Source organism: Macrotis lagotis, chromosome 1 (genome assembly GCF_037893015.1).
Source record: "Macrotis lagotis isolate mMagLag1 chromosome 1, bilby.v1.9.chrom.fasta, whole genome shotgun sequence".
NCBI lineage: Eukaryota > Metazoa > Chordata > Mammalia > Peramelemorphia > Peramelidae > Macrotis > Macrotis lagotis.
The window spans coordinates 362,141,964-362,169,250 of NC_133658.1; the positions used below are offsets into that span (position 1 = coordinate 362,141,964).

Below are 27,287 nucleotides of genomic sequence, written 5' to 3' on the forward strand. Positions count from 1 at the left end.
CCTGGAGTCAGGAGTACCTGAGTTCAAATTCAACCTCGGACACTTAGTAATTGCCTAGCTGTGTGGCCTTGGGCAAACCACTTAATCCCGTTTGCCTTGCAAAAACCTAAAAAAAAAAAGATAGAATAGGAATAGGGGCAGCTAGGTGGTACAGTGGATAGAGCACCAGCCCTGGAATCAGGAGGTACCTGAATTCAAATCCAGCCTCAGACACTTAATAGTTGCCTAGCTGTGTGACCTTGGGTAAGTCACTTAACCCATTGCCTTAAATAAATAAAAAAAAATTTTAAAGAATATGAATGAAGAGTGGAGCATGGGTTCAATCTCCCTCTTAGCAAGAAAAATGGGATCTTAAAGGATCTATGGACTTCTCCAAACTCATTCGAGACAAAGCAGAATAGTTTTAGGGAGGATGATCTCACTTCAGAAAATAACCCAGAGAGGGAATGATCTTCCCATCCTTAGAGAGGGATGGGGGATATTCTGAGGAGTTGCTATTGAGGTATACATTAGACTAGATGCTCTCTCAGCATCTTCCACCGGAGCCCAGTCCTATCATCTTCTGAGGGTTTTGGTTTGTTATTTTTTTTAACTCTTTTCAAAGGGCCTATGGTAGAAGATGGAGTAGGTCAAGTCCTTCTGTCTTTCCCACTGCAATAAGTCCCTGTTTGATTTCTGGGGATTCCTGATATCCACAGATTTTCCTAGTCATAGGATGCATGCTCCCAGTCAAAGACAGAGCTTTCCAGGGTTTGTTGGGGTTTTTTGGTTTTGTTTTGTTTGTTTTGGGGGAATAATTGGGTTAAGTGACTGCCCAAGGTCACACACAGCTGGTATCAAATATCTGAGGTCATATCCTGAGGCTGGTGCTCTTCCCACTGCGCCACCTAGCGGCTGCCAATGGTAAAGCTTTTCAAAAAAGACTACTAGCAACATGGAAAAAATGTAGACTTCCAAAGTACAAAAATGGCAACAACATTCTCTTTGTTCCTCATTAGCAACAATCTTATCTCCCATCTCCATGCTTGAATCTGTCTTCTTTTCATTCACCAGGTCCTTGTTCAGTCATTGGCTATCTCTGACATCTAACATGTACCTGAACATCATTTCCATTAGGGCATAACTTAGGGTCAACTTCCTTCACAAAGCATTGTGTGATCCTCCCAACTGAGAGTGATCACCCTCAGATTTTCCTAGAGCATTTTTCTTTGCCTCTATCATATTGTATTTTGGATTATAGTTACCTGTGTACATATACTAGGAGCAGCTCAGTGACAACAGTGGATAGACTGCTGGGACTGGAGTCAGGGGGACCTGATTCAAAATTCCATCTCAGGCATTCACTTACTAGCCATGTGACCCTGGACAAGTCACTGAATTCTAATTTCTCCCCCCCCCCCCAATTAGCTGGAAAAGGAATTGGCAAACCACTCCAGTATCTTTAGCAAGAAAACCCCAAATGGGGTCCCAAACAGTTGGACACAAATGAACAATAACAAAATATATACTACTCCTCAGTAGACTACAAATTTCCTGAAAGCAGGAATATGGCACCAAGTTGTAATGTAAAAACAGGCTAGAGCCTGAATCAGAGCCCTGAGTTCAGATTCTAGCTCTGTACAACTTGCTAGTTGTGAGACCTTGGGCAAATCACTTCAAACTCTTAGACTCATATTTCTCATGTGGAAAGTATGGTTGGTTATGGACAAGGTGGCCTGTAAAGTCCCTACCAGCTCTAAATTTACAATCTCATGAATTTTCATATTTTTGTCCTCATTGCCTAATATAGAGCCCTGCATTCTATATGAATTCTATAAATAAATGTCATAGGCACTAAATAAATCCTTGTTGTAATTAAATTATCCTATAATCTAGGAAATGGCAAAGCACTCCAGTATCTTTGCCAAGAAAACTCTATGGACAAAAGTCCAAGACTGAACAACTGAGCAATAGCAACATCTTCTAATCTGCTGAGAGAGGCATGGTTTTTCTTGCTAACCAGAAAAGGTTTATCTATAGGTCTTCTAGGCCTGTCTGGTGCCTAGCCCAGTGGATGAGATTCCAGGGATTCACGGTGCCCCTATCAGAATTTCACTCTTCCTCCCTACTCCTCATTCATTCACTTAACAAACTCTATGGTTTGTAAGGTACCTGGGAATACAAAGACAAAAATAAAAAAGTCATTGTTTTCAAAGGGTTTCTGTTTTATTGAGGGTATATAACACATAAACAGATAAGTATACGAAAAGTACTTCGATGAGAGAGGTAGTATGAGTAAGGGAAGGGGTGTTTAAAAAGGGGCTATGTGGAGGAAGTGGTACCTGAACTGAGTAGAACCCTAAGAAGTGGAGGTAAGGAAGGCCAGCTTGTGCAAAACTGGAGAATTGAGGCCAGGAGTCTGGTTTGACTGCAACTTGGAGAACAGCAAAATGGAGTAATCAGTAAAGAAAGGTAGATTGGAACTAGATTGTGGAAGGCTTTAAAAGCCCACCAGAGGAATTTTAATTTGATCCCTGAGGCAATAGGTTTTTGAGCAATGAGGTTTGTTGTGGAATGGTCAAACTTATGCTTTAGGAAGGGATTTGAAAAGCTGTGGGGAGACAAAAGCGGAGAGGGCATAGACCAAGAGAAAGCTCGGTTAAAATTTCCATGGCAATAGTCCTGGCAATAATAAAGACCAAGACCTGAATAAGGACCTCATGAGTGAAAAGAAGGGGACAGAGTCAAGGTAATTTGCAGAAGTAGAATCTCTAAGATTTGGCAGCTAGTGAAGGAGAAGGAAGAAAAAAAAAGTCAAGGATCACTCCCTGCAGACAAGGAAGCTCCAGGAAAGGTCCTTTAAGGGAGGAAGGTAGCAAGTTCCACCTTGGATATATTGAGTCTGCTCTGTCTATGGATAGAGATGTCCAATAGGCAATGGATGAATGGAACGCAAGAGTAATATTAGAACTGGGAAGAGAGAATAGAACTTGATCAATGACTTTTTGAAATATAAATATCCCTCTCCTAGTCCCAATTATAAGATGATAAGGAATTGGAAGGGCCCTTAGATCATCTAATATAATTCAGTTTCATAAGGAAACAGGTCCAAAGAAGGGGAAAAATTTAGCCAAGGACATGCAGCAACTTAGAAACAAAGCTGGCATTTTTTAGGCTCCATTGGTTACTCCCATTTCATCTCTTTCATTCATTCATTCAGACACCTCTTTTATAAAGTAAAATTAGTTTACTACTTCCAGTCCTTCATTATCTCTAGCCTTGATAACAGATTTTCTAAAAACTTTGAAAAATTTAAGAATTCTGATCAATTCAGTGACTAACTAAAAGATTCTAAAGGCTTACCTCTTAACAGAGAGGTTCAGAACTTGGTGTATATGTATGTGTACCCACAATACCATATACACACATACACACATACATATATGTATGTGATATGCATATTCATATGTATGTATGTATACTAGACATGGCTAATATGAGAAATTGTTTTCTTGACTATAAATCTGTCACATGGGTTTTGTTTTTCTTTCATCTTCAATGGGGGGAAGGGGAAAGAGAGAGAAAACAGATTTTCATTAATTGGAAAAAAAAATTAATCCAAAAAAACCAGTTGTATGGTGAGTTTAGATAAGCAATTTCATCCCAACACATCTCTGACCTTCTCTATGAAGAAATAGCCCCAGAGCCTCATTTGAAGTCTTCTTGACTTTTCTCAAATGGGTCCCAAGAAACTGACGGGAAGGAGTGGGTATCTATATAGAGACCAAGAGAATGGGGAGGGTGTAAAAGGGGTTCTCTAGAGCCATAGAGAAGTCTGCAGTCAGGCTGGGACAGCTGGGAATGAGGGGGAGGGGTGAGGTTGGGTAGAAAGGGCCATTGGACTGAAAGAAGACAGTGCCAGGTAATTCAATTCAGTTCAACCAACTGTAAAGAATCTAGGCAGCCTGCCCACCTGCTCACTGCCAGGCTCGTGCCCAGGCTGTTGTCTGCCAGCTTCATCTGGGCAGCTGACCCAGACTGGTGCTGAGCTGGGAATCTCTAAGACCCAACCTGCATCAAGCAGTGCCCTCTGCTGACCCTACAATAGAACAGTTTTCAGGGCATGGCCAGGATTGACCTCAGTCCATTAGTTAGTCAGTCAACAAATATTTAATTAAGCTTTTCCTTATGCACTAGGCACAGAAAAAAATGAGACATAAAGTTAGGGCTGGGCTGGATCTCCAGCCTGTTCCTTCAAGAAGCAGCTAGCCCTCCTGAAAGTTGGGTAGGTAGGGGAATTGAGGGGTACAAAGAAGCTCACATTGAGGGGTGATATGTCTTAATCCAAAACTAAACGACAGAATGATGAATGGAATCCAGGTCCCCTGACCATACTTCTGCCCTTTGCATTGTCCCAAGCTCCCCAGCCCCTTCTCACCAGTCTCCTCACAAAGGGGCCTTATATAACTTATGCTCTCTACACCAACAGCATCATCAGGACTAGGGCCTAGTGAGGTCTGGAAGCCCCAAAGCAGAAAGTGTCTGTAAGATCAGATCTCAACCTCCATCCAGCTCTGAATCCTGTTTGACCTCCTGTGGCCATGTCATTAAAGTCACCTGTTCCTGGGCAGACTCCCACCTAGAGCCTTTCCCACCTTCCAATAAGATGTTAGGAGGTGGAAGGCCCAGAACAAGAAGTCAAGGAGTGGCTCTGGGCCAATAAAGGGAAGTAGCCTAACACAGGGCTAAAGGGCCTTTATTAAGAAACTTCTGTACACTGTCCATGATTTGGGTAGGGGAAGGGATGCTGCTGGGAAGTTGGTTTCCAGCCCAGAGATCTCAGGCTTGCCCCTCTGCTGGCCCTACTCCCTGGTTCTTTGGAGTTGGGCCTTTCTTCCGCTCCCTGCTCAGCAGGGTCACAAGCTTGGCCTTGAAGCCAGAGTGACCCAAGAGGCGCCCAGGCCCATTGTCCTCAGCCTCCTCTACACCTTCCTCATTCAAGTCCAACTCCAGTAGCCGGCGGTACTGGGCCTCCAGGGTACTATCCATCGCGGAGTGCGCCACAGACCAGCTCAGACACTCACTGTTGTCATAGATGTGGTGGTCCTTGTGGCCACCATGGGAAGCCTTCAGCAGGCTCTCCCCCCTCAGCTCACTGCTGGAGCTGTCCTCTAAGGTATACAGGTTTTCATACAGGTGCTCAGCCAAGGAGATGGGGGCTGGAGCTGGTGCTGGCACTGGTGCTGGTGCTGGCGTTGAGGCTAGATCAGGAGCCACTCGGGGAGGACTGCTGGGCCACTTAGAGACAGAGGCATAGAGGGAGGAACCTGGAGGGCCAGGCAAAGAGGGCCCATCTGGCAGTGAAGTCCCCAGACAGGGGGGCAGGCTCTGGGGACCCGCCTCCAGGATCAGCCGGGCCTTTCCATTAGATGGTTGACCTCCCCAGACCTCCAGTCCAAGAGGTACCTCCTGCAGTTCTCCCATGGGCTCCAAGGAGGGCAGAGAGGAGGCCCGGGGCAAGGGGCAGGGCCGGGAAGTCGCAGGTCCTGGCAGCTCCTTCTGGCGAGCAATGGCTGCTCCCACAGCGCTACAGAGCTCTGAGGCCCGTGGGCAGTTGAAGGCAAACAGGCCCTCCCCAGAGTCACAGCGTCGGCCAGCCTCGAAAGAGAAGACACCCTGTGGGGAAGGAGGCTGGTCAAGGGAAGGCAAGTAGCTCACAACAGTGGAACCCAGTGGGGAGGTGAAAGGAGGGAGAGGGAGAAGGAGAAGTAGTACTTGAATTATACTTAAAGATATAGGTTCAAATCCTGCTTCTGATGCAACTATCTCTCCTTGTCACCCCACTGAGATGATGGAGTTGCCCAGAACACTCCAAAGTGCCTTCCAGCACCGGGCTTGAGGGTCCAAAATGATAGGATTTAGAACCAGAAGGGACTTTAGCCATTAGTCCAATTCCTTCATTTTACAAATGAAGAAAGTAAGGCCAATGGAAGATTTGTGACTTGCCCAAAGTCATCCAACTATCTGGAGTAGAGACTGGATTCCCACTTCCTGTGACTCCAAAACCCGCGTGGTTCACTTATCAGGAGACGTTGCAGCTCAGGCTAGATTGGATTAATGGATGGGGGCTGCGCTGCACTAAAATGTGTTTTCTCCAGAAAAATGAATTCTACTAGTGCAACTACTATCTGTGAGAAAGCAGTCTACCAAATATGTAGATGTTTTTAAAAAGGGGTGCCCTTATGCAACAAGATTGAATACTACTAGACTAAATCTTGTAATCCAGCAATAAATCCTATACTAACATGGGCATGAGGGCTGGTTATCAAACCCACTCTGACTCTAGAAAGATCATAGGGTAATGAGAATAATATCCGGGGGTTCTAGGTTACTAGAGCAAGGAGTGGGTAAGGGATGAGGGCTCAGCACCTTGTCATGGCCAAACTTGCGCAGGAAGTGGTAGGGCCAGACATAGAGGGGCTTCGGGGCAGTGGGCTCACTCAGGTGGATGGCATCCTGGCCGGTTACCAGGAGGTAAGGTCCTTTCAGCTGACAGCGAGTGGCTGCCTCTGTCTTCTGGACCAGTACTGAGAACTCACCAACTGCAGAGGGGAAGAAATCTGTGAGAAAGCTTCCCAGGCCTATCCCTTGAACCCCTCCCACACACTGGTCAGCCAGCCGTGCTGGAGGTGTCACCTTTGAGGAGGGAGGTGGGCTTGGGATGCTTACTTTCCTGCCAAGATGAATAGATGGAATTTTCCTCCATGGGAACCAGGCCAGGTGCAGCAGATCCAAATTCCCCAGTCCCTGAGGAACTGCCATTCGTGCTCTGGGGATGGCAAGGGCAAGAAGGGAGAAGAAGTGAGAGACAGCACTTAGGGAGACTAGTTTTGAATTGCTACTCTAACCTTCCACACCTCCTCCAGGACACACTCACTCACACACAACACTCACACTCACATACACACTTACATACAAACTACACATATACATACACCTCACACACATACTCACACCCACACCCCCACACACACAGACACAAATGGACACACACACCACACAACAACTCACATAAATACACACACACACACACCCCTAGCTCAGTCTCACCGGAAACGCCAGATGACAGATGTGAGCCATCCATGTGTGCCGTTCTTGTGCAGCCAGCACATGGCTTCGATCAGTGGTGGTGAGCAGGAAGGCAGTGGTGTCCCGAGGGCAGCTCTCACCATCAGCTGGCAGCACAGACACACAGTCTGCTAGCCGGATCACTCGCCTTTCACCCCGACGCCCAGTGGGTTTGTCCACTGCTGGTCCACCCCCACCATCTCTTACATCCCAGCTTTCCAATCGGGCCACTCCTGAAGGACCATCGGCATAAAGGAAGGCCCACACCTTCCGCCAGGATTTCTGAAGGAGGCAGACACAGGGGAAAATCTTAGTTGCCGTTCCATGGCCCTACCCACCCACTGAGGGGCATCTGAGCTCTCCAGGGGTCAACTATCATTCCTGAACAAAAGGCAACAGCTTTGGATTTCTCATGCCTAAGGCCCTGAGCCTGGACTGCCAACTGTGGTTACTTAGGGGCAAGGACATTGCTCCGGGTCCAATCATTGGAAATATACTATACATTCTCTCCTCCTCCATTTCCTAGCTCAGCTGAGATGCTTCTAGACCAGTTATGCCCAAGACTGCTTTGTGGGGACCACTGTACCTCCATCCATCCCACTCACCACCTGCCTTGGTTACACAAGCCAGCCTCTTCCCATTTAAGGCCAGGAGAGAGTCAACCCAAACTCACACCAATCTTAAAAAGATGTGGGAAAGCTCAAGGACCCAGGCCTAGCCCCGGGTCAGAATCCTGCCTACACACACACACACACACACACACACACACACTTACACACCCCCTCCCAGGGGCATACCCCACTCTGTCCTAGGGGGTGGAGCTCCATGCTCTACTTTGAGGGGAGGGAAATCCTAGACTGTGTAACCAGAAGAACAGGGGAAGGAAACATGCAAATAGTAACAGAAAAGGAAGTGGTCTGGGTATCTCATAGCAGCTGAAGCAGATAGAACTGGCACCACTCAACCTAATCTTGAAATGTGTATTAGGGAATGGGGGAAGGGTCGATAGCATGAGAGACAGAGGGAGAGTGGCAGAGGTCACTGGATCAATCACCCCAAACTTACAGGTGAGAAAGATAGGCCCAGAGATGTTCAGAGATTTAAACAAGGTCACACAGGTAGTAAGAGAAAGATGTAGTATGTGAACCTGGTGCCTATGAGGCTAAGTCATTTCTTCAGTCAGAATAACAGATAAAGAATGATGGAGGGACAGAGGGTCAGAGGCAAAGGAATAAAGCCATTTGCAGTACTGGGAAAAGCACTGAACTGTCAGTCAAGTGTGACCTTGAACAAGTCATTATCTCCTCTGAGGCTTTACATTCTTTGTAAAATTGGGGATATGGATCCCCATGCAGCTTGCCTCACAAGCCTGTTGAGACGCCCAAAGAAAATAATGAATTGGCAAGCATTTTGTAAACAATAAAAGGGAAATAAATGGAAAGAATCATTACATCATAAATTAAATTCTAAATGTAAAATGAACTCTCAGGTCCTTTTGACCTTTGAGCAGATTCACAGGCCAGACCTCAATAGGTCTAGCATCTTTGATACAGATTATCCGGTGCCACAGGGGCAGCTCTCCTCCCCATACTCCTTCCCAACATGCGTGCACGCACACACACACACACACACACACACACACACACACATACACACAGACACAAAAAAAAAACACACCACAAGGCAGTGCTGGAAGGGGTAGAGATTGGCAAGGGCAGGAGAGCCAGAGCTTGCTGTATGCAGAAGACTATCCCCAGCCAGAGAGAAGCAAGGCTGTGCTCTCCTTCCTTGACTGGTGCCAACCCAGCACCAGCCCATCAGTCACACCCTCCCTACTACAGCCTAGGTGCTCAAGACCCACAATAGCAGACAGCAGGTTCTTGGTCCCATTGGGGAGGGGGGGATGCTCTCCAATCCCAGTCAGTCCCCACCTTGCCAAATTTCACATGTTGCTGGTAGAGGAGCCCGTCCTTCAGAGGTGTCTCTTGGGTGTCCATGGCTGAAGGGCCACAGCCCAATGCTCAGACAGCAGCCCTGAAGCAAATGTGGATGGGCAACTTCCTCTTCTTGCTACTTCCCCTCACCCCAGCCCTGGGGAAGGAGGGAAGAAGGCTAAGGTGACCTGGGGGAGGGGTCAGGGCCCACCCCTACTCTCCAGCAGCTCTGGGAGAATCTGGGGTGGCTTGAGGTAGAGGGCCAGGAAGGCTATTCTTCATCCCTGCCCCTAGTCTTTCTGTATATGGAGTGGTCAGGAGGAGAAGCTGCCCTCCCAGTTCCAGGTCACAGGCTGGACCCATATCAGCTGTCTTTGAGACATGGTTCTGCTGAGTCATAGGCTTTTTCATCTTTGTCCCTTCCTGCTTCTCCCACATCCTCCCTCCCCCAAGTTAGAAAAGAAGAGGGGGCAAAGCAAATGCTCTATCTCAAAGATCACAGAACTGAAGAGGATTTGTCTAATAATAGCTATCATTTCTTTTTTTGTTGTTTTTTTAGAAAGATTTTATTTATTTTGTTTTACAATTTTCCCCCCATTCTTGTTTCCCTCCCCCCAACCCCCACAGAAGGCAGTCTTTTGGTCTTTACAATTGTTTCCATGGTATACATTGATCTCAGTTGAATGTGATGAGAGAGAAATCATATCCTTAAGGAAGAAAAATAAAGTATGAGATAGCAAAATTACATAAGATAATGGGGTTTTCTGGTCTAATTTGAAGGTAATAGTCTTTGGTCTTTGTTCAAAGTCCACAATTCTTATACAGATGGTATCCTACATTGCAGATAGCCCAAAATTGTCACTGGTAATAGCTATCATTTCTAAAGTGCTTTCAAGTTTGTAAAACACTTTACATACATTATCTTATATGAGGCTCAAGATAACTGTGATGTCATTAATACAGGCATTAGTCTTACTTTACAGATGAGGAAACTGAGGCAAAAGGGCAGTTAAATGATTTATTTCAGTTCACACAACTAGTAGAGACCGGATGTGAATCCATGGGTTCACTGACTCAAGTGCAATACTTTATCCTACTCAACATTGCCCTCTCCTCTGCCTACAATTTTTTTTTATTATTTTTTTGTTTGTTTGAGGGGTAAATCACTTGCCCAAGGTCACACAGCTAAGTCCTGATTCCAGAGCTGGTGCTCTATCCATTGAACTACCTAGCTGTCACCTAATATTTTATTTTAAAGCTATTTTAAAGGGGCAGCTAGGTGGCGCACATAGTGGATAGAGCACCAGCCCTGGAGCCAGGAGGACCTGAATTCAAATGTATTCTCAGACACTTAATAATTATCTAGATGTGTGGCCTTGGGAAAATCACTTAACCCCATTGTCTTGAAAAAAAAAACTCTAATTTTTAAGTAATATGGTTTTTCTGTCAGTCCTCCTCAAAAATATCCCCCTCTCATGTAATAAAATGTGAAAACAAAAACAACAAAAAAAAAACCAAGCAAGCCTAGAGTTGGTTCTGAATCCAGCATCCCTGGCCTCATCACCAACAGGAGGAAGGTAGTATCTCAGTCCTCCAGCAAATCCTTTCATGTTGGAGAAGGAAAAGATTGAGGACCTTGCTCAAAATTTCATTAGTCATAAAACTGGACTTAAGACTCTTTCCACTATGCTACACTGTCCTCTTGTGTTTTGGGTCACACTATTCTACCAATGACCTCCCTATTTCTATCTTAGACATAGATCTCCAGGTCAATTTTCACCTCTTCTAGAAAGTCCTCCTTGAGCATTCAAACCCCTAAAAAACTCCTAGATTTATTGAATTTTAAATCCTATTGTAGTTGCTGTGGCAGTGCCAGATCACCACTGCTCTTGGGCAAGTACAAAAACTACTAGAAAGCCTGAAAAGCAACCTGGCAGAAATTAAGGTTGGGCCAATACCTCACACTGCATACTAATACCAACTCCAAATGGATTCATGGTCTAGATATAAAAGGTAACTTTAGAGAAATTAGAAAAGCAAATAATTACTTTTTGGAAAGGACCAAACAAGGGATAGAAAGGAACACAGAAAACAAGACAGACAATTTTGATTATAACAAATCAAAAATTTTTTGCATAAAATAATCAGTTCAGCTAATATTAGAACATTTAAATAGAAAACACCTCTCATATAGGTCTCATTTCTTATACATATGAAACTGATTCAAATTGATAACAATAAGTCATTCTTCAATTGATAAATGATCAAAAGATATTCATGGGCAGTTCTCACTGAATGAAATCCAAGCTAACAATTAACATTTGAAAATGTTCCAAATTACTAATAATGTAAATTAAAGCAACTTCACAACCATTAGACTGAGTTGGCAAAAAGGGAAAATGACAATTATTGAAGGTTTATAAGAACAAAGTCTGGTATATAGTAGGTGCTTCATAAATGTTTATTGATAAATACTATTAGTAGATCTGGGAACTGGCATAGCCATTCTAGAAAATAATTTGGAACTCTGCCTCAAGTAACTAAGTTGGACCTTTGAGCTAGCAATAACACCATCAGGCCTAATAATAATGTTTGTCCTTCATTCTCGAAGTCTGTAACATCAGGGAGGTGATGCCATGACAAGCACATGAATTGAATGAGTGGGGTTGCTATACTAAGTCACCAGTCTGACTTTCTCCTCCAGAGCCACCTGGGTCCAGTGGCCATATATGAATCAGGACAACTGGAAATGACCCTGGATGCAAGGCAAGTAAGGTTACTTGCCCAAGGTCACACAGCTAGTAAATGTTGCCCTTCCATCAGGCCTAACCCCAGAGATCTAGGAAAAAGAAAAAATGACCGAAGAATATTTATGGTAGCTCTTTTAGTAGTGTTAAAAACCAAGAAAATAAAGGACCCATCAATTACAGAATGAATTGGTTTGTGAATGTAATGGATTATTGTTGTGCTATGAGAAATTAAGAAATAAACAGAAATAGTCTCACATATTCAAAAATATTTGAATTGAAATTTGAATTAAAATATTTATAGCAGGTCTTTTCGTAGTGGCAAAGAATTAGAAATTGAGCAGATGCCCATCAATTGGGGAATGGTTGAACAAGTTATAGCCTATGAATATTATGGAGAAATCATGAGCACTCAGACTTTCGAGAAGCCTGGCAAGACTTGAATGAACTGATGCTGAGCGAAGTGAGCAGAACCAAGAGAGAATATTGTACACATTAACACTATTGAGAGATGGACTCAGCTTCTCTCAACAGTTCAGTGATCAAGGACAATCCTGAGAAACCTGCTACAGATAATATCATTCTCATCCAGAGAAAAAGTTATGGATTCTGAATACAGAGCAAAGAATACTATATTCGCTTTTTTAAAACTTCTTTTATGTTTTTCCTTTCTTTTTTCATGGTTCCTCCCTCCCCCTTAGTTCTAATTCCTCTTTCAAACATGACTAATATGGAATAATGTTAAACATGATTGTACACGTACAACTTTTACCAGATTGCTCGCCACCATGGGGAGGGGGTTGGGAAAGGAGGATGGTAGAAAAATGTGGAACCCATAAATTTGCAAATAAATGAATGTTGAAAATTACCTTTGCATGTAATTGGAAAAATTAAGCAAAATTTCAATTAAAAAAAGAAATTAAGAGATAATTTCATTGAAACCTGGGAATACTAATCTGAATTCAGAGTAAAATGAGTAAAACCAGAACTGCTATAACATCAATAGTTTAAAATAGCAATTCTGGAAAAACTTAAGAACTCTAATCAATATGATCAAACAAGAACTCAGAGGACCAATGCTGAAGATGCTCTTTACCTCCTGAATGAGAGATGGACTCAAGAGTCATGATGAGACATACATTTTTAGACATGACTAATGGGGAAATGTTTTGTTTTGTCTTTCTTTTGTTCTGTTGAGAGAAAAATGCTTAAGTGAAAAAATTTTTTAATTTAATTTTTAATTATTATCTAACTTTGCAAAATATTCTTCTGAAAGTTTTATTGGTATGGCTTTAAAATGATAAATTCGGGGTGGCTAGGTGGCACAGTGTAGAGAGCACAGGCCCTGGAGTCAGGAGTAGCCTGAGTTCAAATCTGACCTCAGACTGTGTGGCCTTGGGCAAGCCACTGAACCCCATTTGCCTTGCAAAAACTTAAAATAAATAAAATAAAAAATAATTCATTTTGGTCATTATATATAGTCTAGTCCAGTTATGAGCATTGAATATTTCTCCAACTAATTAAGTTTATTTTTTGCAAGGCAATGGGTTTAAGAGACTTGCCTAAGGACACATAGCTAGGTAATTATCAAGTGTCTGAGGTCAGATCTGAACTCAGGTCCTCCTGACTCCAGAGCTGATTCTCTTTATTTCTTTAAAGGGTATTTTGCAATTAAATCTATACAAGGATTGATTTGATAAACTAACTCAAATATTTTATATATTATGAAGTTACTTGGAATGGAATTCCCCTTTCTTTTGCTGCCTCTAGGATTTTGGTATAATATAGAAATATTGTTGATCTTAATGGAAGCTACTATCTCAGTTGGTTTCTTTGCTGATTCCCTAGAATTTTCTAAGTAAACAATTATGGTTTCAACAAACAGGGAAAAAATCTTTTTATCAAATTTCTCCATTAAGAGTTTAATATTCAAGATATATGGAAAATAAGAGAAATATATGTTAAGACCCAATACTATACTCCAATAGATAAATGGTTAAAGGATATGAATAAACAGTTCTCAGAAGAAAAAATGTACACTATAAATAACCATATAAAAAAATGATTCAAATCACTAATTAGAGAAATGCAAATCAAAACAACCCCAAGGTTTCACCTCATACCCAACAAATTGGCAAAAATAACAAAAGATGGGAACAGTTCATGTTGGAAGAGTTATGGAAGAGAGGCATACTGATGCATTCTGGCAGAGCTAAGAATTAGTACCACCATTCTGGAACTCAATTGGGAATTTTGCAAATCAAGTCACTAAAATCTCCATAGCCTTTGATTCAGAGATCCCACTGCCAGGCATATACTCAAAAGAGATCACTGACAAAAGGGCTCCATAGATACCATGATATTTCTAGCAGCATTTTTTGGTAGGCAGCAAACAACGAGAAACAAAGTAGATGCCCATGGATTAGGAAACGACTAAACAAATTGTGATAGGTATATGTAATAAAATAAGACTGTGCTATAAGAATATGCTGAATACAGAGAATTATAGTTTTTTACAGTCAGGAAAACAATATACACAAAGAGTAAGTCAACACAGGTGAAAAGAATAACAATCACAAACACATCAAAATGAGTATTTGAATATCACAAAGAAATATGAGAAAAAAGCTTCCCTCTAACTCCTTTAGGAGTGAAGAGTATGACTGTGGGACGCTTCATATAATGTCAGATTTTTCTGATGCACTGATCGATATTTATTTTTTTATCCTTTTCTTTCCCTTTTTCTTTTTTAAGAAATTCTTCATTATAAGAGATAGCTCTTTAGGAGAGGGGGGGAAAAGAATACAGAGGAAAATTTAAGTGATATAAAATCAAGAACTATCAATAAAAATTTATTAAAAAAAAAGACTGGGCCTAGAAGTTTACAAGAAAGGGGTAAGTCAAAGCAGGACCTGGTCCTTCTCTTTTGGAACTCATGGGACTTTTCATTCTTCCCTCCTACAATCAACTTTATGGGAGATATGAGGATAAAAGTTATAGGTTAATGGACAGGGATCACTTAAAACCAGAAACCAACCAGTCTTCCCTCACCCCACAACTTTTCAGGCTTGTGCCATCTACTACTTATAGTCCTGGGAAAGGGTCTGAAGTTTAGGAAAGAGAAGGAGGCTGGGAAATAGGTAAGCAGGAGCCCAGGAAGAGATCCATACAGTGGATCACCCTATAATTCAGGAAATGTGTAGTTATTCCCTCTGGTTTTGGACCTAACTAAGGGGGAGCCTATGGGGGGAGAGGAATGAAGAAAGTTGCCCAACAGCCCAGACCTAGTATTAAAACTGCTTTTTCAGGCTGAGGGGCAAGGAGATGAAAGGGCTTCTATACATGGCCTGTGACAGATCTAGAGCACACAAAGGTACTGTCTTCCGTGCTGAGATGCAGTATGGAGCCAGGAGCCCTGGGTTCAAATCCTAGCTTTGACATTTCCAGTTGCAGATCAAAGCCTCAGTTTTCTCCTTAGTAAAATGGGCTAACACTTCCTCCCATTGCCTTCTTCTGGAGTTATTTTGAGAAAGGTGCTTTGCAGCCCTCAAAACATTATAGACATGAAGCTCAGTACTTCTAATTTAATAAGTGGTACCCTAGAGAAGGAGAAGATGAGGGGGTGGAAGAGAGTAGTCCTCTGGGAATATAGTAGGGCCAGTCCAGGCAGACAATAACGTAGCCTCTCCTCCAAAGCTGTTGGCACCTGATCTGGCTCCAGTCCAGCCGGGGATTCAGAAGTCCATAGAGCTATGTGCCAGGTAGTCCTTGCGGCCAATGTTGCTGACTTGTTTAGTCTGCATGGCCTCCAGCTTGGGGCAGTCAGTGATGCGATGGCCCAGACCCCCACAGAAGGTGCAGCCTCTCTCTCCTAGAAAAGGATTATGACATTTAGAGCTGGAAGAGACCTCAGAGGTCACCAAATCCTGAGGCAACTCCTTCTAGACCCCAGGAGTCTATCCACATCAAAGCCACACTGGGAACAGTCATAATGACCATGGGTTCCCTGGACACCACCCTGGCCCTGATCCAGGCATTACCTCCAATGTCCAGCATGGATTCATCCCCACAGTGCAGGACCTGCAGCACAGGTGGAACCTTCTGCTTAGCTTCAAGAAGGAGAGCTTTGAGATCCATGAGCACTGACTCATCTGGGATGGAAAATGGGAAAGAAGGATCAGACTCAAGTCAGCCAGAGCTGGTCCCTGGGACAATACCCACCCTGATCAGTCTGACAGAGACCAGGTGAAATCCAAGAAAGAGCCCCAGGCCCCTGGCCTCTGGAAGAGGTTCTTCTCCTTACTCATTGGGGGACCCTGGACCACTTGCTTCATCTCTGTAAGCCTTGATTTCCTCTGATCTTAAGTGATTTGTTTAGAAAATAGTTTTTTGCAGCCCCTAGAGTGTTTCCACAGACCTTTGATGTATGTAATGACATCTTTCTTATCAAATGTTTCATTAGATGACCTCAGAAATTTGGCCACTTGGCCAGGACACAGCTAATAACAAGAATAGCAAGTGGAGTGGCAGACCAGCACCCTCCATCAGAGATACAACATACCCCAGGGCCCTGGCAAGGACCACCTCCTAGGAGGCCTGCTAGAGTCCTGTCCCTCCCCTCCTGAACTAGAGTCTCACCACAGGCTTTGTTGATAAAGGTGGTGGCGATGCCCGTATTCCCAGAGCGTCCTGTCCTGCCAATCCGATGAACTGAGAGAGAACAAAGTCCAGAAGGAACATGGTTCAAGAGATGGAAGACCAAGAGAATCCTCACCGAAGCCCAACCCCTGAGGGTGGAAGTCAGAATCCCAGCCCCAAGTCCCCCAAATTCTCTGGTTCTTCACCATAATTCTCGATCTCCTCAGGCATATCATAGTTGATGACATGTTGAATGGCTGGAAAGTCCAGGCCTTTGGAAGCCACGTCGGTGGCCACTAAGACATCTTTCTTGCCATCCCGGAATGCCTCAATGGCTTTGGTCCGTTCTTCTTGATCTAGAAGGAACAGGGATGATGACAGGAATGTCAAGACTTGAAGAAAGTAGGGAAGGGGTGCTGGGGCTGTACCAGGAGAAGGAAAGGTTAGCTATGGCTAAGTAGGGACAGGGATAAGAGGAGAGGGTGAAAGGAAGAACTACCTGCAGTACAAAGGAACAAATGAAACTCTGGGCCCCCACTCTTCTCAGCCACCTCTCCTCAGACAAGAGGCCTCAGAATCTTCCAGGTATCCTCATCTTCGTTTTCAGTTGTTTTTTTTTTTTTTTTAGGTTTTTTGCAAGGCAAATGGGGTTAAGTGGCTTGCCCAAGGCCGTACAGCTAGGTAATTATCTGAGACCAGATTTAAACCCAGGTACTCCTGACTCCAAGGCCAGTGCTTTATCCACTATGCCACCTAGCCACCCCCAAATGAATCAAAGATTCCTTGGTGAGCATGTTGTTTGATTTTTTTTAGGGGTTTTTTTTTTTTTTTTTGGCAAGGCAATGGGGTTAAGTGGCTTGCCCAAGGCCACACAGCTTAGGTAATAATTATTAAGTGTCTGAGACCAGATTTGAACTCAGGTACTCCTGACTCCAGGGCTGGTACTCTATCCACTGTGCCACCTAGCTGCCCCTTCAGTTGATTTTTGATCATGTCATGCACCCTTTCCTGCTTCTCTTGTGCGTTGTCTTCTCCCATTAGATTTGAGTTCCTTGAAGGCAGACACTGTCTTTTTCTTATATGTATACCCAGCATTTACCAGTGTCTGACTTAAACTTCACTAACCCTGTCTGAGGAGCCCTAATACTCTCACCAGAACCAGCCTCTATAGGAGAAGTTTTGTACCCTTGCTCCTCCCTACTCACCTTTGCCTCCATGGATGGCTACAGCCTCCACACCCTTGAGAAGCAAGTACTCATGGATGGCATCCACATCTGCCTTCTTCTCTGCAAAGATCAGCACCTGCTCCGACAGGTATCACATATATCACCCCTAGATTAATCAGCACTGGCCCAGGGGCAGAACCCAGAACCATCCTTCTGCCATCTTGGCTTTTGAGCCCCAGGTAGCCTTCTTCCCAACCATGTTCCATCTCTCCCCACAAGGATGACCCTTCTCCCACACTGGTAGAGCCCATCCTCCCCACCTTAACCCCAGAAGTTATGAAGGGGCAGCAAGTAGTTCACCGGTGGAGGTGTCTTTTGCAAGCACTCCAGCAAGTACACCATCTTGGCCTCTTCCTTCACATACTCCACCTCCTGTAAATTGCCATCCCAAGAGGAATATTAGAGGCTAGGCTGACCAGAACCCTTATGCCCCCTCTCATAAAATACAGTCCTCTGGTAGTGGACAGAGAAGGACAGAGAAGGACAGAGGCTGCTACAGGAAGACAGCTCCCCACCCTTGCGTAGAAAGAAAATGCCTTGTGTACTGTGATCTCCCAATAAGACTAAGTTACATAGGGCAAGTGTCATGTTTAGCTAAACTGTTTTGTCTCCCAGCAGCAGACACTGACTGATCAATCATTTGCTGAACTAAGCTGCCATCACCTTGGTGGCCCCCAAAACTCAGGAAACAAGGGAGTCCTCCCATAGGGAGGGGATTCAGGTCAGACTCCTGTTGGGTCATGAGAAATCTGTCCTGCCCAGAGCCAAGGCTTGTCAAGCCGCCCAGGGAACCTTCCGTGGGCAGGAAGTTGGCAAATATGAAACCCATTGTTTCACTCAATTTCCTGAGCTTGGTTGGAGCAGTGGGTGTGTGGGGACCGGGATGGGGGGATGGGAAGAGGATGACTATTCAAACCTCAACACTGGGGCTGACTTCACTGGGGGTGAAGTTGATGTGGAAGTCTGTTCCTCATACCTGGATAACATCTAGGCTGGCAGCCCCAGCCCGGCCCACATTGATGGTGACAGGCTTTACCAGGGCACTCTTAGCAAAGTTCTGGATCTTTTTGGGCATAGTAGCACTGAAGAGCAGTGTCTGTCGCTGGCCCTGAGGACGTGAAGGAGAGAGCAGAGCTGGTACTGAGGACACAAAAACACAAAGGAGACAGAAGGGAGAGAAGGGAGGAAGGAAAGGAAAGCAGTTCTTTGGAGGGAGCCAAGATTGGGAGGAGGGTGAGGTTAATATAGAGGTCCCCAGGCATTCTTGAGTAAGGCACCTTGAAGTAGGAGAAGATGGTTCGGATGTCCCCCTCAAAGCCCATGTCAATCATTCGGTCAGCCTCGTCCAGGGCCAGGTAGCGGCAGATGTCCAGACTCACCATCTTCTTCTGCAACAGGTCCATGAGTCGCCCAGGAGTGGCCACCATCATGTGTACCCCACTAGAGAGACAATGAATATTTGTCTTTATATCCTGAGTGCCTAGTACAATGCACCATCCACAGTAGGGACTTAATAAGTGCTTCTTGAATTGAAGAGAAGCTAAAGTCAAGGGTTAATGGCAGGAGGCAGGAGCAATCTTTCCTCTGAACTGTGCAGTAATTGAGTCAGATTAGGTGCACTTGTCCAGAGGAAGAGATGATTCAGAGCCAAGGTCCCCCCTGAGGGAGCTCAGCAGGGTGGGAGGGCCAGGCCCTAGCTGAGGGCTGCTCCAGGGACCAGATGTGCAGAAGGGAACAACCTCCCGCCTGGTTTTCAGTTTGAGTTGAGCATGTCTGAGGCCTAATATAACTGAGTGAAGGCATGGGTAAAAGAAGGAGGGATCAGCAGATTCAAGACAGTGGGGGTGGAGGGTTTGGGACTCCCTGAGAGTGGACAGAGGGCACTGGCAGGGTCCAGGATGGGCACACTTACTGCCGGATGGTTTCCATCTGCTCCTTGACCGACATGCCCCCAATACAGAGGGCGCAGCGCAAGGGTGGGGAGCTGTCTTCCTGTAGCAGCCGACAGTAATACTCCAGGATTCCGTGGGTCTGACGGGCCAATTCTCGCTGTGAGCAACAGAGGACACACAGAGCCCATGAGCCCATGAGCCCTTGTGCCAGGAGGCCCCACTGCACCCCTTAGGCACTGTTCCTCTCTTGGGTCTCAAGAGCAGACCACTTAGCAAGACATTCCCTCTGGAGCATCCCCCACCACATACACATCCTTCCTACTTACTGAAGGGCAGATAATGAGTCCATAGGGCCCCTCCCTCTTGGAGAACGGTAATCTTTTCTCCTGTTCCAGGCAAAACATGATGACAGGAAGAGTGAACACTAATGTCTTGCCAGAGCCAGTGAAAGCAATGCCAATCATGTCACGGCCAGAAAGACTATATAGGAAAAAGCAAAGAAGGAAAGGAAAGCAGTCCTGTGAATCAAACCCAACAAGGAGGGCCTCTTTGGTTTTTTTGTTTTGTTTTTGCAAAGCAATGTGGTTAAGTGACTTGCCCAAGTTCATACAGCTAGGTAATTGTTAAGTGTCTGAGGCTGGATTTGAATTCAGGTCCTTCTGACTCCAGGGCTGGTGCTCTATCCACTGCACCACCTAGTTGCCCCACTACACCATGTAGCTGCCCTGCCTCTTGGGATACTATTTCCTAAGTCCCACAGGAGATAAATTCTCCCAAGCTTCAAGTCTGCTTGGGGTCACACTTACATAGTAGGGATGCCCTGGATCTGAATGGGCGTGGGATGGTGGATTCCCTTCTTCTTTAGTCCCCTCAGAATGGCTGTGGACAGAATAGCAAAAATCTAGATCAAGACCAACTTTTCCCACTGTGAAATAGTTCCCATCCCTGGGTAGGTAGCAAGCTAACCATCAGTCACACCTCAAATTGGTTGTACATTGGTTATACACTCAAAATCTGCAGATGACACTAAGCTGGAGAGACAGGAAAAAGACTAGATAACAACAGTCAGGATCTAAAGACATTGGGCTAATAAAATTCAACTGTCATATAAATGACAAATCTTAGCCTTGGGTACAAAAAACCAAACAAACCTGACTTCATAAGTACAAGATGAAGGAGAAATGGGCAGAGAAAAGTTTGTCTGAAAAAGATCTGATGGTAGCCTGCAAGATCAGTATGAGTCAGTCCAAAATGTCAATGTGCCTCAAGCTGCACTGAGAGGAAGGAGTGGAACTTCCAAGAAAAGAGAGGCAATGGTCCCCACTGTGGGAGCCACAGGCTAAGAAGATAATCCTTTTTAAGCTGGAAAGTATTCAGAGTAAAAAACCAGAATGGTGAAGGGCCTTGAGGCCAGGTCATATGAAGAACTGGTGATGCTCAGAGTGGAGAAGACTCAAAGGAGTCATGACTTCAGGTATCTCAAGCAGATGATTACTGAGCATAAGGGAAGATCTACCCACACAGGGATAGCACTACACATCAGAATATGTTTTGGGGGCCTTATGTAAAGTTTCTACATGTGGAGAAAGTAAGAAAAAAGAAATTTACCTGCAGGGAATTTCATTTCCTTGAAGCTCTTGAGTGGGGGTGGAATCCCCTCTCCTTCCACCAAGATGTGGTACTTCTTGCGAACACGGTCATGCCGGGCTTCAGACATGCTCAGAACATATCGAGGGGCCTTCCAGCTGTGTAAATAGTACCAAGGGAATTGAGTGTTTCCTTTGAGTTCCAAGTAGGAGTACTCCCTTTAGGGAAACTGAGCCCCAGATAAAGTTCCAAAGACAAAGCCAGCCCTTCTCCATCCTGTGAGTGGAATCCCTGAGGACTAGGACTATGGTTTCATCTTCTCTATCCTTGCTGACTAGTTCATCAGGCCCTGAGAGGCAGTCCAGACTGGGCAGTGATACCGGCTGCTGAGAGAAGTTGATATTTTTTTTAAAATATCCATCACTCTTCCCTTAGCCTCTTCATCCCCAGCCCTTCAAGGTGAGCCTCAACCATAAAAACATAATAACAATACTCATTTCCAAAGTGCCTGCAAGCTCAATATGAGTCACCCCAAAATGTCAATGTGCCTTGAGCTGCACTGAGAGGAAGGAGCAGAACTTCCAAGAATAAGGAGGCAATGGTCCCCACTGTGGGAACCACAAGCTAAGAAGGTAATCCTTTTTAAGCCAGAAAGCATTCAGAGTAGAAAATTAGAATGGCAAAGGGTTTTGAGGACAGGTCACATGAAAAACTGGTGATGCTCAGAGTAAAGAAAACTCAAGAGTCATGACTTCAGGAGTCTCAAGAACCTCAAGAACTCAAGGGCTATCACCTAGAAAGCTATCATGTTCTGCTGGGCCCCACAAAACAAAAGCAAGAGCAAGAATGGCTAGAAACAGGCAAGGATCTCACATGAGAGCTGGCTGACCTAAGGATGCCTTGGTACCTAGGACTCTGGCTGATCATACCTGGTTTTGATGGGATCATCATAGGTGATTCCTTTAGCCATCTCCTTCACCGACATGAGAGCTAAGGACAGATGAAGCAATGTTATAGGAGTCTTCTCAATTCCTGGAAAATATGCCCTGACCCAGACAAGTAGTTCTGGTGTCCTGTTGGACTCACCTCGGCCCTCTGCCACACTCTCCAAGATCTTTTCTTCCTCTTTCAGCTGCTTCTCTTTGGCAGACTCTTTCCGAGCTGGAAAATAAGTCAGAGGGGAATCTGTAAGCAAGACCCTGAGCCCAAGACACTTTGGGGATCCCTCATCTAGCAATTTCAAGAGTTCAAGCATCATCTAGTTGGTCAGAATTCCCTCTCCAACAAAGCACCTTCACTTAAAGACTTAAGTCTGCTCAAGGCATTGAGGAAACGACTCCTGGAGCAAGAGATTAAGGACCTATCCCAAAGTGCTGTCCACACTAGGCCCAGTTTCTTTTCCTTCCTCTTCCCTCCTATTTCTAGAAGCCTAGGGCAGCTCCCCCAGCATGCTTATACCCCAATCTTGCTACCTTCTGCCTTTTCCTTCAGGTGCTGGTGCTGGTCTAGGAGGCTGACATTGGACTGAGGGCCCAGTGGAATGTCATCTTCATCTCCTCGGGGCTCATTGCCACTATCTTTCTGCTCCTCCTCTGCTGCTCCCTTCCGACGCATCTGCAGCAACTTCTGTAGCTGCAGAAGGAACCCAGGAGCCACCAACCTCACCAAACTGGGAAGGCTGAGATTTCTCACCCTTCTTCCTTTCATGGGTCTGGGAACATCCCTTCCCCCTTCCAGCCCTAAACACTCCCTACCTGACCTCCCTCCCACCCTATCCCAACTCCTACCATTTGCTGCTTTCTCTGTTTGACAGGTACATAAGGTACATAGTCCTCATCCTCTGATAGACCCCCTGCTGTGTCATCTTCCTCCTCTCGTGGTCTCTGGAGAAAATGACAGGTCACATAGGGTACAAGTATTTAGTAAGTGCAGGTTTCTTGTGCTTGCCTCTGAGGATCCAAAGACAAAAAAACTGAAGATAGTCCCTTTTTGCAAAGAGTTTCCATTTGTACAAGGGAATAAATATGAAAAGTATTTAAAGTAGTGTGCATAATGGTGGGAAATGCAACAATAGACAGGCGCTAGAAAGGCCCCATGCCGGAGGTGACACTTGATGGAACTGGAGAGAAGCAGGAGAACATTTCAGACTCTTCAGACAGGGCAAAGGTAGGGAGTTGGATGAAGGGGAAAAAGTTAATGGACCAATCTGGCTGGAACAGGGGTGCAGGTTAAGGGGAAAGAGGAGGAATGTGGAATATGACTGGAAAGATGCTAGATACAAACTGCTAAAGCCTTTAAATGCCAGAAAAATTTATATTTTATCTTAGAGAGAACAGGGAAATACTGAAGCTTTTTGAACAATGGTCAGGCCTGAGCTGTTTTTTTTCTTTTTCAAAAAATTTCTTTATTTTTCCAATCACATGTAATGATAATTTTCAACAATCATTTTTTTATGTGTTGTGCTTTTACAAAGCTGTTTGCAAAAGAGTGCCTTTTAACAACAAAGTACTAAAGAAATGTGAATGATTATTATTTTATACATCATAGGCAGAGATATATAACTGAATCAGAAATTAAGGGCTGTAAAAGTCCTGAGAGATCACCTTATTCAGTTTTATAGATAAGGAAACAGGCTAGGAGAAAGGAAATAACTTCCCCCAAAGCTGAAAAGTTGGAGCTACAAATTCAAAGCTTATTCACCCCAATCCAGTAGCAAAGAGTTTTTTCATATTTTCTGTGTCCTGGACCCCTTGGGAAGTTATTCTAAGTCTGATGAAATTGATGGACCCCATCTAAGAATAATGTTTTTAAATGCATAAAATCTTGAAAATATAATTTTATGTTTTTATATATGTATAGTTTTTAAACAAAAAACCCCAGGTGAAAAAACTTTTTCACTAAATGTCTTGCCTCTTCTAATTTCTAAATTTTATTTTCAGTTCCAAATTCTCTTTCCCTCACCTTTCTCCCCAACTCACTGAGTAGGCAGGAAATATGCTTCAAAAGAGAGAGAGTGAGAGCCTATGTGTGTACATACACATATGTATAGACATTCGTTATATTTTCTCCTGTTTTATTCCTGGTAACCTAACTTCCAAATGTACTATCCTCCTGGAACAATACTCTTCCAGTTTAATACTGACTTTCTTACCAAATACAATGGTGGGTTCTCCTTCCCAAGATTTTCAATTCTTTTACTTCTCTTTCATATTTTATGCAGTTGGAGCCCTACCCCAAAGTTCTTTCTTGATCCTACCTTGTTTCCTTTGGCCTCCAGGTCACTGCTCTCTCCTGGTTTTCCTCCTACCTTTCTGACTACTCCTTCAATTATGTTCCTCCCTAAATCCAACTCTTACTCCGACCCTTCTGTTTTAGTTATCCTTCCAGTCATTCAAGTTCAGAACCCCAATATCATCCTTGATTCTTCTCTCTCCTTAACATAGAAAAAAAGGCCAAGGTTTCCCACTGCAACCAGGGTCATCTCCAGTAGCCCTGACACAGAGGGCTCTGGAAGAGAGTAAGGCTGATGATTTTGCACAGCCTCCCTTCACAAAGGACAATGATCAGTGACTAGGAGTAGCTAGCCTACTGAGGATCTGAGCAGCACAATTCACTCCTTCCTTCTTTCCTACTCTCCCTCCCACTCTACTTCTCTCCCTGTTCTCCCTCTGTCCACATAGGGAATTATAAGTGCTCTACTCAAAAGAATTTAAATTTTGATTGCAGAAACTTCACAACATATCTTGGGGTTTCCGGGCTAGACTTCTTTATTAAGGACCAAGCCTTAAACCCAAATCTCTCTGGTTCTCTTGGATTAGTCAACAATAGGTCTCAACCCAATCCTCACTTGGTCATTGTTCGAACCCAGATGGTTCAGAGTGAATGTAAATAGCAATTGTTTCTGTTTTGACCAGAAACTTCCCCCCCTTCAGTGTCTTCCCCTTACAAGATTTTTTTGACTAGATGAAAAAATTTATTCTTTGCCTCATTTCTTATCTAGTCTTTTTTGTTTTTAGTTTTTGCAAGACAAATGGGGTTAAGTGACTTGCCCAAGGCCATACTGCTAGGTAATTATTAAGTGTCTGAGGCAGCATTTGAACTCTGGTACTCCTGACTCCAGGGCCGGTGCTTTATCCACGGTGCAACCTAGCTGTCCTCTTATCTAGTCTTAATCACTGAATGGGTGTTGCCTCAAACTGAGACCAGGGAAAAGCCTTAGTTGATAAAGGCCAAGGTCTCCCGGCCTATGGGGGCTGTCATCAGTCAATCTGAGGACCCATTTCTTGCTACTGTAACTCAGATGGCGGTTGATGACTGCAAGGTCCTGTCTCATTCACTTAACGCTGACTAAACTATTACCAGTTTCTTACCTCTTTCTTCCTCCAGTCTTTCCCCTCAACAACCCACCTTTCACAAAGATACAAAAATAATTGTCCCAAGACTTGGGTGTAATAATGTTACTCCCTGCTCAAAAAAACTTCAATGGCCTGGCCAACCCTCTAAAGTAGTTTTAAACTATTTTTTCATTTTAGTTTATGGAAAGCACTACGTTCCCTATATCTCAAAAAATACAATTATCAATATATCATACATCACTTGTAAGAATTATATTGACGCCTCTCAATGGATGGGGGAGGGGCGAAGGCAGGAAATTTTGAAGCAATTTTTTTAAAATGTTAAAACTTTTTTCATGTATTTGTCAAATATTTAATAAACAATTAAATCTACAATGAAAACCTATCCGTGTGCAATCACGCAGGGACGCGGGCGGTGAAACCCCTTTTGCGAGTGTAGCCGCTACTTATGATAGGTCGGGCCGGTGAAAGGCCCTCCTCAAAGACCCGCACGGCCTTTTGGGCGAAGATCGTCGGGTTTGGAATAAGACACCCCTCCTCACTCCCCTTCTCGGCCCTCCTCCCGCGGGGTCCCTTCTTCACACCTGCTCGGCGCTTCCCTCATCTGCTCTCCCAGAACACCGCCTAGCACACAGCAGGCGCTCAATAAATGTTTACTGATGGGTGGCGGAGGAACCGACACGTGTTTCGGGCGTCCTGGGCCCCCGAACACCAACGAAAAGGCCCCGGTTGGCGCCATGTTTCGTTATAACCGGAGTCCTACGTAATCCTAACGTGGGGGGGGGGCTGCAACGCAAAATCAAAGCTAACACCCCGCGGCTCGGAGCGTCTCCTCCCGGAGGCCCGGCCGGCCCGGCTCCGCGCGCGCCTCTGCGCCAGGGCGCATGCGTGCGGCCGTTGGGCGGCCTTGCCCCCAGGGGCCGCGGTGCGGCGGGAGGCGTCGCGGGGCCTTTCCTGCCGGACCGCGCTGCGGATAAATGACGGCCAAGGGAGGTCGCGGGAACGGCAGAGACCCAACACCCGCTCCGTCTCCTACCTTCCTGTCCGCTTCCGGCTCCTCCATGGCGCGAGAACTAGCCACGTGACGCAGGACGCCGGGAATTTACCCAATCATAGTCGAGGAGGAACCCGCCCACCCATCAGAGATGGAGCATGCGCGCAGGACGGGCTTGCGGCTGGGACAGCGTCGCTCCTCAGTCACTGCGGGAGACTGGGAAAATGGAGAAGCGCGCCCCCTGGGGCGGCTTCTTGGAACTGGACATCCCCACCGACCCCTGCGCCCGAGGAGCGGGGCAGCCCCTGGGTTGGCTCTGAAAGATCATTGGCTCCAAAATCCGCATTTTATCACGTAGGAAAACTGAGGCTCGTGGAAAATAAACCGGGCCAAGGCACCCGGCCGCTAGGTAGCAAAGCCAGGAGTTGAGGACAGGCCACTTTTTTCATCATAATTTTTTTTTATTTTATTTTTTTAGATTTTGTAAGGCAATGGGGTTAAGTGGCTTGCCCAAGGCCACACAGCTAGGTCATTATTAAGTATCTGAGACCAGATTTGAACCCAGGTCCTCCTGACTCCAGGGCCGGTGCTCTATCCATTCCACCACCTGGCTGCCCCCATCATCAGCGTTCTCATCTTTTTCGATGAAAGTAAAATAGAAACAGTCATTATCCTACTATTATCCTTCTATTTGTAATGCTCCAATGGCCCAGGTATAGAACTGTTTTCTGTAGTTGGACAAGTTTGGGGACCTAAATGAGACCATCAAGATGGAGGGTAGGTCCTCCGTGAAAGTTCTATGGGTTC

General features: G+C 44.9%; 2 protein-coding genes across 3 annotated transcripts; both read right to left on the reverse strand.

Annotated features, from left to right (window-relative positions):
* Nucleotides 1–4,144: 4,144 nt before the first annotated feature.
* Nucleotides 4,145–9,466, reverse strand: DOK3 (docking protein 3). Its single transcript, XM_074229314.1, has 5 exons — nucleotides 9,039–9,466; nucleotides 7,090–7,389; nucleotides 6,709–6,808; nucleotides 6,409–6,581; nucleotides 4,145–5,655 (listed from the first exon to the last, which is right to left on the reverse strand). The coding sequence occupies exons 1-5, from the start codon at nucleotides 9,102–9,104 to the stop codon at nucleotides 4,819–4,821; spliced, it is 1,476 nt and encodes a 491-aa protein (XP_074085415.1). The 5' UTR covers nucleotides 9,105–9,466; the 3' UTR covers nucleotides 4,145–4,818.
* Nucleotides 9,467–15,261: 5,795 nt separating this feature from the next.
* On the reverse strand, nucleotides 15,262–26,608 carry DDX41 (DEAD-box helicase 41). Of its 2 annotated transcripts, none has more exons than XM_074212282.1 (17): nucleotides 26,523–26,608; nucleotides 22,919–23,014; nucleotides 22,604–22,763; nucleotides 22,218–22,292; nucleotides 22,061–22,121; nucleotides 21,153–21,289; nucleotides 20,351–20,423; nucleotides 19,871–20,024; nucleotides 19,565–19,701; nucleotides 18,930–19,092; nucleotides 18,629–18,760; nucleotides 17,953–18,024; nucleotides 17,632–17,728; nucleotides 16,633–16,782; nucleotides 16,427–16,498; nucleotides 15,829–15,939; nucleotides 15,262–15,659 (listed from the first exon to the last, which is right to left on the reverse strand). In XM_074212282.1, the coding sequence occupies exons 1-17, from the start codon at nucleotides 26,547–26,549 to the stop codon at nucleotides 15,523–15,525; spliced, it is 1,854 nt and encodes a 617-aa protein (XP_074068383.1). In that variant the 5' UTR covers nucleotides 26,550–26,608; the 3' UTR covers nucleotides 15,262–15,522. The 2 variants fall into 2 exon arrangements, with proteins under 2 accessions (XP_074068383.1, XP_074068384.1); XM_074212283.1 differs by lacking the exon at nucleotides 26,523–26,608 and adding an exon at nucleotides 26,071–26,295.
* Nucleotides 26,609–27,287: the final 679 nt, after the last annotated feature.

Coding starts and splice junctions, on each gene's coding strand:
- DDX41 (XM_074212282.1), bottom strand. CDS start 26,549: ATGGAGGAGCCGGAAGCGGACAGGAAG. Junction 23,015..26,522: donor AGCCGGAAGCGGACAGGAAG/GTAGGAGACGGA, acceptor CATTTTCTCCAG/AGACCACGAGAGGAGGAAGA. Junction 18,761..18,929: donor CCATCTTCTCCTACTTCAAG/GTGCCTTACTCA, acceptor TCACGTCCTCAG/GGCCAGCGACAGACACTGCT.
- DOK3 (XM_074229314.1), bottom strand. CDS start 9,104: ATGGACACCCAAGAGACACCTCTGAAGGACGGGCTCCTCTACCAGCAA. Junction 7,390..9,038: donor AACATGTGAAATTTGGCAAG/GTGGGGACTGAC, acceptor TGCCTCCTTCAG/AAATCCTGGCGGAAGGTGTG. Junction 6,582..6,708: donor CTATTCATCTTGGCAGGAAA/GTAAGCATCCCA, acceptor TCCCCTCTGCAG/TTGGTGAGTTCTCAGTACTG.